The 12,125-nt window shown below is 35.9% G+C and overlaps 1 protein-coding gene across 2 annotated transcripts in view; it reads left to right on the forward strand.

Moving 5' to 3' along the window:
• The window catches only part of LOC120326032 (kin of IRRE-like protein 1), a 41,576-nt gene that overhangs the window by 26,780 nt on the left and 2,671 nt on the right, over positions 1 to 12,125 (forward strand). For both annotated transcript variants that reach the window (XM_039392239.2, XM_039392240.2), the window contains exons 2-13: positions 4,843 to 5,271; positions 6,384 to 6,557; positions 6,664 to 6,810; positions 9,175 to 9,306; positions 9,876 to 10,082; positions 10,173 to 10,281; positions 10,419 to 10,573; positions 10,745 to 10,962; positions 11,083 to 11,223; positions 11,344 to 11,554; positions 11,671 to 11,858; positions 11,941 to 12,115. In XM_039392239.2, coding sequence (XP_039248173.2) covers positions 5,220 to 5,271; positions 6,384 to 6,557; positions 6,664 to 6,810; positions 9,175 to 9,306; positions 9,876 to 10,082; positions 10,173 to 10,281; positions 10,419 to 10,573; positions 10,745 to 10,962; positions 11,083 to 11,223; positions 11,344 to 11,554; positions 11,671 to 11,858; positions 11,941 to 12,115 — 1,909 coding nt within the window. In that variant the 5' untranslated portion in view covers positions 4,843 to 5,219. The remainder of the gene's footprint in view (positions 1 to 4,842; positions 5,272 to 6,383; positions 6,558 to 6,663; positions 6,811 to 9,174; positions 9,307 to 9,875; positions 10,083 to 10,172; positions 10,282 to 10,418; positions 10,574 to 10,744; positions 10,963 to 11,082; positions 11,224 to 11,343; positions 11,555 to 11,670; positions 11,859 to 11,940; positions 12,116 to 12,125) is intronic.

Raw genomic sequence — 12,125 nt, forward strand, 5'->3', positions numbered from 1 at the left:
GTCCCGTAAAACGCAACGAAGCGGGTCAATCATTAATCGAGTCCATCGATAGTGTCATAAATCTATTACTCTCACGACTAGGCTGTGAAATTCTGGCAACGGACATTATTTCCTATAAAAATTCTATTGCTTAATGAGAGTGATTTGGACCACGCCTACGTTATCCCTTTTGTTTTCAATTGGTTTTATAGCCTATTAGATTCATTTAATTTTCTCACCGTGTGCAGTGGCACGGAACTAAAAGTTTTATGGCAATCATAATTTACAATGTATTCTTTGAATTCATGATAATTAAAATATGTATTGGAAGTCGCTCTAGCCCTTGCGATGTGCATTGTTATGAAGTGAAGAAAGATACACCGTATGAAAGGAAGTTATGGCGGTCAGAACGCCTTTTCTTTTGTTTATGGAAAAGTTCGCATCAGAAACAGTATATTGTATTGTTGCTTTTCAAAGTAGAGGGCGGTCGAAAAATTTTAGTGTATCAGTTTTGTGGCAACGTAAGTGATGTGTACCAAGGAGAAAATATTGTAATATGGTATTATTGTTATATATGCAAGCATGACCTTAATTCAATATATATATATAACTGAAATATTAAACCTATTTTTATCTTCCTAACATGTATAAATTTGGTGACAGATTAACAAAACTGCGTGTTGAAGGGTTACATTGTTGAGAAAGGGATATTTTACGACCCAATTATTTTCAGCCCACTCAGATACCTGTTTCTTCTATAGCGACGTCACAATTTTAGAACCGTATTAACATTAGTCAATCACTATTAAGCCGATATAGCGAGGAAGCAATGTCTATATTTTGTTTGCACTGGGCGTTAGTCAGTGAATGAGCAATATCGCACAGTGATTCTATGATACATCGAAAAATTTTATCACCTTTTTGTCGAGGGGGCAACGCTCGTGCTTACCCGTGTTTTACAATTGTCGGAAAACCCTTTCACTGGGTATTTGTTCAAGGCTTAATGGATACTTCTTTGTATTTGTTGTGAAATTTTTAAAAGCTGTGGTGATGGATGGTGCGAAATTGTATAGATCCTTCAATCTAGGCGTGTAAAAATCATACGAAGAGTTGAATATTTGGAAGCAGTTTTAATTGAATTTATTTGTAAAACGCATGGAATTTGTAACAAACATGTGGTATCGAGTTTAATAGCCTAGATTTTAATTTAAATTCATAATTAAAAATATATTTCCGTTTTGGGAAAAAAAAGGTAACCTAATTTGATATCATATCATATCAGTCAAGTGGCCAAATTGTCAATGGCTGATATTTGTCGCTCTCGAAATGGCGTCCGGGACTCTCTTTTTCGGGCGGTATTACAAGTCGTGTGAAGAGGGCGATCATTTTCGTACCTGTTGTGTTCAAACGTTCGCACGATCTCTAGCTAGTAACGACGATATCTATTTCAATCAGTAAATAGTATACCGGTAGTAGTAGTTGTGGTTGAGTAATTCAGTATCAGGTTGTCAGTTCTGTGTTAAAAACCAACTTGTAAGCCCCTTTCTGCCGTAAATTGGATTGTGTTTGGATTATTACATGGGTTAGATGGATTATTAGATAAAATCTAGGTTTTCTGATCGCAAGTTGGATTATGGAGAGGATAATTTGAAACCGGCGGTAAAAGCAAATCATGAAATGAGTAAAAGTAGCTTAATGTTTTCAGTTTTGTGATGATCAATGTAGACTTGATTATCATACGTTTCATAGTTTTAGAGTAAACCATATAATAGTTAGTTTTCTAATTATGAGGTATATATCTGAGGACGAGTTATGAGGATTTTTCAATTCACGGTGCTTATTTTGTGGCACAACTTGGCGACGAAAGTTTTGTAAAACACATAATTGATTTCTTCAAAATCTTACGCTGACCATATCTTTGTTGAAATTTATTCAATTCATGACACTCGGAAAATACAGTAAACAGCGCATGTCAAATCATCGCAAATCAGGACGAAGAGGTTCCTTGATCACCGGAATAAACGTCAACGTAAAGAACATTAATTAGGACAAATTACCAGTGTTACGACGTCGTCGAGGGGTTGGCACGAGCCTAAAAATGGCCTCGGGCAAAGTTTTCTTGTCGGCGGGTGCAAAGGCCTGTCGATACGGAATATTTGTAGTGAAATTGCGCGGGGTGGCACGTACCTTGTCGTTTCAGATTTTCTAGCGGGGTTACGTACATACATGCCTGGGAATTTTATAAACGAAAACCTGCTTAATCCGGGAGCCAGTTAGACATAATATATTTACGAATAATATTACATTCAAACCAGATATGCTAATTGGTTAGTTTTTTTTTTAGTTTTGTTTAGTAGTACGTTCTATATATTGACCGTTTAGGGCACAGGATCATACTTAGCTTACGATAAAATTTTTACATGACCTGCCGTTGCTTATCAGCGGCACCTTTCAACTTGATAAGTCGTCTATTTACAGTGATCCAGTCTGCTGACTCGCGCATTTTTTCGAATTGTTTAGATTTGCATGTAAATCGGTTGTCAAAGTCAGACCTCAATTATTATTTAGCGATTTTATCAAATTTCATGCTAGTTTTAAAACCTTAATAGATCGAATATTTATTTTTCTAATATAGAGATAGGCTGTCATGGCTTGTATTAGTTTATAAAGATATACTTGAAACATCGATTACCGTAATTGATTCATGTGCCGATCCTTTTCATTGATATGAATTTGAATTGTTTGGCATAATATGTAATTTAAGTCATGCTCCGACAGTGGCAGAAATACTGAAAGTCTAATATGTTTACTTGTACTCATAGAGAAAATTGATCTTATTTTCTTGCACATGCCTCATGTTTGCCTCTCTACGATTATGATTAATAGAGCAAATTGCATCATCTTGGCAAAAGAAAAATTTTTCAATTTGCACACGTCTTTTGCACCACAAAATATACGCAAAAACGTCATTATAGGCCAAGGAAGGCTACTAAAAGATTCGAACAAACCTAATTATTCTTGTCTGCCCCTTGCTTGACTACGACTGACAAATAGCTTCATTCGCTTGTTTGATTGACCGCGGCAAATTTTGTTCAAAGCTTTTAGCATTCCTTGTCGTCACTCAAAATGTTATACTATTGGCTTGGAACATGGCAGTTGGTACATTTGTTATTTTTTGTATTCTTCCCATCAAATTATCATATGGTGAATTTAAACTGACTTTATAGGTAGCTGGCAAAACTTAAGGTGAAAACGGGCACACGTAAAGCACTGGACGTTGTATGAGTTCAAAAATGTTACACGTTGCACAGTTAATGTACCGGCTTCGAAATCCCTTTGGCGCAATAGAAGTTTGAACAAGCGAAATTTTGTGTCATTGGTGGTTTGAAAGCCATATGTGAAGCATGCAAAGCGGTTTTGCATTGCGGGTTCATTTATTCTCGCTTTCCATATTTGAATTTTAGTTCTTCATTCTCTTTGACCGCAAAAAGACACCAAATGTTCAAATGTAAACTGTTTCCTTGCTAACGCAGCGTTTTATAACAATGTTGGATTCCGGCATTTCCAATATCTTCGAATCGAAATACAAACAAATAAATATTTGCGTTTGTGACAAATTACCATGAAATGAACCTCACACGTTGACACCTCCAGATAATTATGTTATCGCGTTCTTAGTTACCATTTATATTTGTTTACAAGTGAAGATCAGGATTAAAACAAAGTCGGGAGTAAAACCACTTTATATTTTACTTAGTTTCAAAATTTGTACAAAGATTTGACCCAAACAATGACGCTCGTTTATTATCAATATGTGATCTATTTTCAGTACATTTTTATTTCCTTAAATATACAGTGGTTCATAAATAACTAAAAATTGGCCACACAAGTAGAAAAACAGCAAAATTGAGATATTCAATTGCTGTTGCTCGGAAAATAAGTTACAAAGTATATTCTTAGATTATTATCAGAATCCTATATGGTGCTAAAAATAAAGTGAACGACTGCTTCGCTTCGACCTTCAATACCATTTTGTGACATTCCAGATTTGGATTGTGCTCAAAGATAAAAGCTTGAAATTTCATTGATGCCAAGTTTTTATACACTTAGTCGTAATTATACAATTTTCGTGCATAGGCTATAGGAGGTTTCAACCATACATTTTGATTGGCCTCTTGAGTAGTAATTAGAAGCTATACCAAGTAGGCTGAGATATAATTTGTTACAAATTTTAAAAATGCGTTCATTCTCACCGCATTTCATTCCAAGTGTCTGGTACAAATATTATCAGAGTTACTTTACAAGTTACACAGGAAGAGATTTGATATTACTGTATGAGGCAATTATTTTTGGTTATTGATTGATAAGAATGCGCCAGTTCAATTGATGATTGGCAGGCGTATCGTTAAGTTCATGTTTGATATATAATATGTAACTCACCGGCGTAAATGATAGTATGGTGTTAAATTCCGATAAAAAGTTTGAATTCTGAGGAATTTGATATTTTAGTGTAGCTAACGGCAAAATTTTATTCGGAGTAGATGATATCTGGAACCAGGCTGGAAGAGAAAGTGAAACCATAAAAGTAGCTAGACTGCTGTAAAGTTACTGGCAACAACTCACTCTTGGTACCGTTGTACTGTTGGTAGCAAGGTCGGAATGGTACAGCTAAAATACCTGGAAAATTAGGATATTGATATCACTATTTTGAACATCGACTTGTATTTTATTTGAAAATCGCGAAAAATATCATTTAGCAACATTTAAACAAATACTGCATTCACGCAGAGTTTACTACGGACCTTTTGTTTACTTTGAACTATTAGTTTATAATTGTGTTTTTCTCTTTTGTGTATATTGCAGCTCAAACACCCGTGAGTTATACTAACAATAACAAGAAAACAAACACGACTATCGCAGCCCACTGGGGCGTTTAGGCTTGCGAAGATATTGGACAAAAGACTTTCGCACGTGTCTCGTTCACCGTTTATTCAAGGATTTAGGAATTTCAATCCAGCTGGGAAAATTAAAGTACACGTTTGAGAACGGACATCATCTAGTTTATGTGAATATATATATATATAAGGGAAAGAAACAGTCTCGTAGTCAACGCACTGTGTGTAACGTAAAGCAACATAAATATCCAAGATTACTATAAACATCCTCCAACAATACACGAATGTGGACATAATTGAAGACGTTTGAAATAGAAGACGAAAGCGTGGAGATATTCAACCATTATGTCGTCATCCGGTTTCACTGTGCTGTGCGTCTTCGGAGTTTTGTTTATAGGTAGGCTTTGTGAACTTTCTTTTGTATCGCTGGAAAGGTATTGATAACTGCCTTTTCTTTTTGCTATTTCACTATTATGGGATCACAGATAATTATAATTAGATTTGACGATATATTCTAGTATAGAAGGTTCTTTGTTTCCACGTAATATAATAATCTTTCGCATTGATAGGGCTTGATACAATTTGAAATTGTAAGCAATGAATTCATATATCACATCTTTTTATACAGTAACTGACTGATAGAAATTTATTAATGGAAAAATATAAATTCAATAAATTCCTATTTGCGTACATATATCTCCGGCCTATTTGGATACATTCATTCAGTCACACACTCACAGTAAACTCCTGTCATTCAAGGAAACCATTATTGTATCTATGATGCACATATCGTATGCTGAAATAATTATTTTTCCAACGAAATACTTGTGGTACCACTTGCTTAGAAATGAAATGTTTATTCGCCAGGTTTGTTCCCCGGATAAATTTCCTTTCAAGGCTAGTTTCATCTTTATTACACCATTATAGACCAAAATGTTTGGATAGTTTTCTGTTGACGTTAGCGTTGAGCTTCGATAATGTACCCATGCAATTGACTGGTATCAAGGGCCGCATTTTGAACTTATAAATAATGTATACGGTTTTGAATTTCTGTTTTTAAAAATGCCGTTGCATGTCGTGCGGAAGTGCAAGAATACGACGGTTGATGAGATATAATTAAAAATGTTCTCAAAAAATTGAAAAAATAGTTTTGGGGAATTGGAATTATTTTGCTCTAGTTTTAATTTGTGGCAAAATCTCCAGCCAGAAAGCCCATTTGTCATACACAGTTACTTACTGAGTGTACAAAACGACACAATATGAACTATGCTGCCACTATGTTGGTAGGAGTGTAGTGTAGATTATACCAAGATAGTCAAATTTACAAATGGGTCAAGGTGAATAATTCAAGTGCGCGTGCTTTTATGTTGGTAGAATTGGTAAATCTAGCTACGATTTAAAAATGATAAATTTATGAACTTCACTATGCCGATATGAAAGAACAAACAGACGCATTGTGATTTATTTATTACATTTCAAATTTGATTAATTTTTGGTATAATATTCCAGGATTCGTCAATGCTAACAGTGCTCCAATTATTGTCGAACATCCCAGTGACGTCACGACAGTCGTTGGACGTGACGTCATCTTGAGATGTGTTGTCGAAAACCTCCCCATCGAGAACGACATTGTGCAATGGACGAAAGGGGGTTTCGCTCTTGGTTATGATCCAGAAATACCAGGTAACTGAATATAATTTCACCACTTCATTATATGGGAGTATTTTTTTTTTAATTTGAAACATCTAATTCGGTGTGCATTCGAATAAAATAATATTTTCAAATTCAGCCTTCAGTCGCCTATCCATGGTTGGAGATGTTTCAATTGGCGAGTACAATCTCCAGATTCAAAACGTCACTTTAAAATATGAAGGCGAATATGAATGTCAGGTCAGAGTTGACAGGATGCGAACGAAAGCAACAGTAACCGTTCTAGGTATGTATACTTTACTGTACTTTCTTAGATGACGGCCATGCTCTGATATAGATTTAACATGCATTTAAATTGGCAGGTGTATACAAATAATTTACTGCGAAATGAATCAAATAACTCAATAAAGGAGTTGTAAAATTTATATATTATTCCATATTTTGCTCTTCAAATGTGCGACCGTTCTTTGTCAATAAATTCAGTTTTGCGAAATCGAATCGTTATAATTGGCATACTTATAAAACGTCATGTCGCGTTACAAAGTATTTCGTCGTTTTATATTGTATAATTATCGTGTTTTATACATCACGATCTGTTAATAACAGACAAGGGTATCTGTGTGGCAAAATTGGCGCCGTAATTGTAGTTGATTGGTCGCAACCGTGTAAAACCAACTGACAATTCGACTTCAAAACCTGGTTTAAGTGTTTTTTCTTCATAAAGGAGAATTTACCACGTTCTTGACCTATAATTGCAATGTTCATGAACATATATTATCATATAATAAAATTTGAAGTTCCTCTACTTCAATTAATTCGCGGGTCGCAAAAAATCGTCATCATGAACAGCCTGTATCGTGGATGGCGATCCAATCGTCTTCAGTGATAGCGCTCCATTCAAATTCAATTTCAAAGTAATAAAACAGTTTGTATGTAGGTATGTTTTTGAGACGTGTTACCACTTCAAGCATTTTCAATATGCCTGGATATTTGAAAACCAATAATATTCATGTGTAAACCATTGTTCACATCCCACCGCACAAACGTAATTACACATTTTCTACCGTCGTTTACCTTATCATTAACTTCCGTAATAACAGGTACGTTGTAATTGAAGAACGGTACAACGCCTAGTACGCACACAATATCGAAATACATTTGTAATTTACTTTCAATAACACTAGTAAAGGTATTTCCATTTTCAATAAGTCGGACGGTTAATATATTTTCCACATAGAATAGTAAATGAATTTTCATTTGAAGGAATTTTACTGGCACATACTCATATACCAGGAAAAAAGGCGAAAGTATACTAACCAAGTTCTCAGTACTACCTTATATTTTGCCAAAAAATTCATTTTATCGATACATCATCGATCTTTATTAAATTACTGCTAAATTCCACTTAATGAATTTTGTATAGTATTTGAAGTTAGGTTTAATTTTAATCTTAACCCCATTTGTAATTCATTACAATATGATGTCTGGCAATCGATAAGAAAACGACTTATCTACGCAGTTTTGTTTGTTCGTTAAATTAAAACGAAAAATAAAATGATGTTTAATTAATTACACACAAATCAATCCATAATTAAAACTGTCTAAGGGTTATCAGGTTACGTGGATATAAACAACTGCTCCATACGTAAAGACATGGGCGCTCCAAAAGTTCGCCTACTTTACATCAAGTTGTGTAAAGGAACTGAAACTTATGGGCAGGGGGTATGTTCACTTGGCTAACACAGACAGTCCCCGAACTCGTAATATAAAACTAAAATAAGGAAAATAGGAATAAAATTATGGCCTAACCCCCAACCTGATGAACATGCTACGGGAGTACCCAAAATTATGTATCTTGAGAATCTGAAATTATTTGAAAAAATTAATACAAATACGTGGTTGTATATATAGCGTTTATACCTCCATAGTACTTTTGATTGGCGTTGCCTCTTTCTTTTTAATGCTTCGCAACCTTCGTCACAAATAAGCAACAAACATGAAATATTCCCTGCGCCATAAAATGGGTCAGATAGGTTCTATTTATAAGTCCGCCCTGCGTCCAAGATATGGACATATCTATTTCAAGATAAAAATAAATTGGGACGCGAAATTTGATCACATCCTAACTCAATGAACTTCGTGAACCTTAAAATATCTTCAAAGTCTTAGTATTGTTTTATATTTTGATATACAATATGGTATAAGTAAAAGAAAAGGTAGAGAAAACGACACTGGTCACTCCGGGGAATCCCCAAGGGGTGGAAATGGACCAGCGACCTAATTAACACTCGATTAACAGGCTCGGTGTGATATCGATATAGGTTTTCGATAGCCGGCTTAAATTACACGCTTGGTTAGGGTTACACCTTTGCTTTGAAATTAAAATGACTGAACCAGACGGATTGTATTTATTTTGCATTTTACCTTCTTCATAGTTTTGATTCCCCATGGACACGGGGACTGGCCTACACATTGATGTCATTCTACTTTTCACTGTACATTACATACTCCTTCACAAAAATTAAGGTTTATCGAAATTAAGGTTTATTCCGTGCCCTTTTTATGCGTAAATAGGAGCTACAGCTGATAATTCGCGTGCGAGTGTCTCTTTTCAAACTACTTAATATTCCGTTTTCAATTTTCCATTTAGTTCCTCCGAAGGGACCAATGGTAGAAGACGTACGGGATGATGACGTCATTGATGTACTTGCTCACTCCGATAACTTGATCACTTGTCGATCCTGGGGAGGAAAACCCGCGGGAAAGCTGGCTTGGTACAAAGGTAAAACTTTTGATTCTTATATCTGATATATATGTCATTTCTGCTCTCTAAAATTTGACTTCAAATTGCGATAAATTTTTCCTTTGTATGGGGGTAAACACATTACGAAGTTATTTAGCGGGAAACACCAACACGAGAGCAACAGTGGTCTTTAGTTGTGCCTTTTTGGTGTCTGGGAATGACTGAAAGTTTGTCTGTGTCGGCCTGTAGGGTTACCTGATGATCCCCGACGCAGCTGTCGTTCCGTTTCATGGTTTTACCGCAATGTGATTACAATAGCCTGTCGTCCCATGGCGAAAGGCATTGTTACGCCATCCGCGTGTTTGAACAATGCCTTCATCGCAAAGGCATCTGGCCCCGTGTGCATGGAACCTCAACTATTTTCTGTGTGCTGAATAAAATATAGTTAGTTTGATGGACTATTCATGTAGAAGAGTGATAATAAATTTAGGGCACTTAATCAAGCAACAGACTTAAATTTGAAAATCTTCAATTTAACTAAGATTGACGTGTGATATAGTTCATTTCATTAATTTTAAATTACTAAATGATTTATTTTCATACTTTAGATGGCGCGAAAATAACAGAAAACGTCACTTATGCCGAAACCGAGGCCGAACAAAAATTGCGAAACAGTAGCGCCACCTTGCGCCTATGGCCCACAGAATTGGAAGACGGGCATCGTTATGAATGCCTCATGAGTGCCGATCCAAGATTTCAAGACTTTGGATTTAGCGGAGAAGTTTTGTCTAAAACTGTTAAATTAAACGTTCAAAGTAAGTCTCTATTACCTCTACTTGTTTTACCTTTCTGTAGTTATGCTTGTTTTATAGCCAAAAGCTTATTTTGAAATTTTGTCATCACAGAACCACCTGTGGCTTCACTGACAATATCGTCATCGACTGTGAAAGAAGGTGAAAACCTATTCGCAAGGTGTGATTCGTACTCATCAAAGCCTCCTGCAAAATCATACATGTAAGATTTTAATTTATGTATATTGTGGATCGTATGTTCTATCTATACCTCGGACATAGACCACATCTTAAGTTTCAATTGGCATATTGGGTTTTTACTGTCACTAACTCTATCAAAATTTGGTGTTTTCTTTGCAGTTGGTATTTGAACGGCGAAACACTGGAAGGGAGGACAGGTCCGACATTAGCTATGTACAATGTGAATCGCACATTGAATGAAGCAATTGTTGGATGCCGAGCTGTCAGCGATGTCGGGCAATCTGGAAAGAGTAGCGTTTCTCTTAACGTTTTATGTAAGTATATATAGCAGTCTGATTGTTTTTGGTATCTTTTGTATAAATTTGTGAAATTTGGAACCCAGGACCCAGAACGATATTCTACATGGTATATACATAATACCGTATCTTCAAATTAACCTGTTGTGGCGAAAACTTTTATTTATAAAACTATAATCGTTTTAACAGATGCACCAAGACTTGTAATTGCCCCTGAAAACGTCATTACAAATATGAGCACCACTGTGAACATGACTTGCTCATGGGATTCAAATCCACCCGCCCTAGTTGCTTGGTACAAAAGAGGGAATATGGACGTCGCGGTCGTTCAAGGTGAAGATTTAATCATTGACGTAATCGACCAATCTGCAGCTGGAACTTACGTATGCGTGGCTGACGCACAAGGGGTATGTATGACGTTTTTGTGATTTTTTTGAATATAGCTTAAAGCGTAAATGGGCAGTTTGTGTTATTGTTCAAATAAGTTACATGCATAAAATTATAATAGTACATTCTATTTTATTCAGGTCGCAAGCAAATCAGTTTCAGCTCGCTTAGACGTACTAGGACCACCCATCTTTATAAATCCCACAGTGCAAGAAGCCTCACTCGGCGAGCGCGCGATCGTCAACTGTTCCTTGGGGAGTACGCCAGGCGTATCACACGTGGTAAGTGCTCCGTTCAAGAAAAACGACGAACCATAGATTTAAAATAAACACAAAGACTATATTATGGAAACTTTTCTCGCAGCTACATAACCACATATTAATTTTTTATTCATATAATAGACATGGAGTTGGCAACGTGAAAAGCATGAAGAATTGCAGAATAACGACACGATTGTTTATAAGAATCAAGTCAAATTTGCCGGAATTATGAATTATGACCAGTCAACGGCGTCTCTCGTTATCTACGACGTTAAGCCAGAGGACTTAATCAAATATAACTGCACTGTCCATAACTCATATGGTACTGGATCAACAACCATTACTATGGAAGGTAAGAAAGTCAAGACGACATAATTATTTTCCACTATAAATACATAATTTACATAGAACATATTATGATAATACCACATATAAATTATTCTAAAATGATTTCGTTTTGAATTTCAGAAAAATCTGTGGAGTCTTTGCCTATGATGGTTCCTATTGCTGGAGCTATCGTTGGAGCCGTTTTGTTGCTCATAATTGTCATCATCGTTGCAATGTGTTGCGTACGAAGCAAAAGACAACAAAAATCGACCACCTTCCCACCGGAAAAAGAATCACTACAAGTAGAACTAACAGACGGCCACAAAAAGGTAAATTGGTTATTCTGAAAGTTTGTTACTCAAAATACTTCATCTTGTGGTCATTATTCTCATTATCTCACTTATTTCACAGGATAGCAGAATGGATATACTCGGACCAGCCGGTGTCAAATTAATAAGCCCAGATGCAGACAGCGACAATCCTTCAACTTCAGCATCTTTGTCCTCACGGGATGTTGTTAGGCCATCTTTAGCATTGGATGAGTATCGTAGCTCTGCACATAATGACGACGGTTATCACACTGAAGGTAAAATTCC

The sequence above is a fragment of the Styela clava genome, chromosome 4 (genome assembly GCF_964204865.1).
Source record: "Styela clava chromosome 4, kaStyClav1.hap1.2, whole genome shotgun sequence".
Taxonomy (NCBI): Eukaryota; Metazoa; Chordata; class Ascidiacea; order Stolidobranchia; family Styelidae; genus Styela; species Styela clava.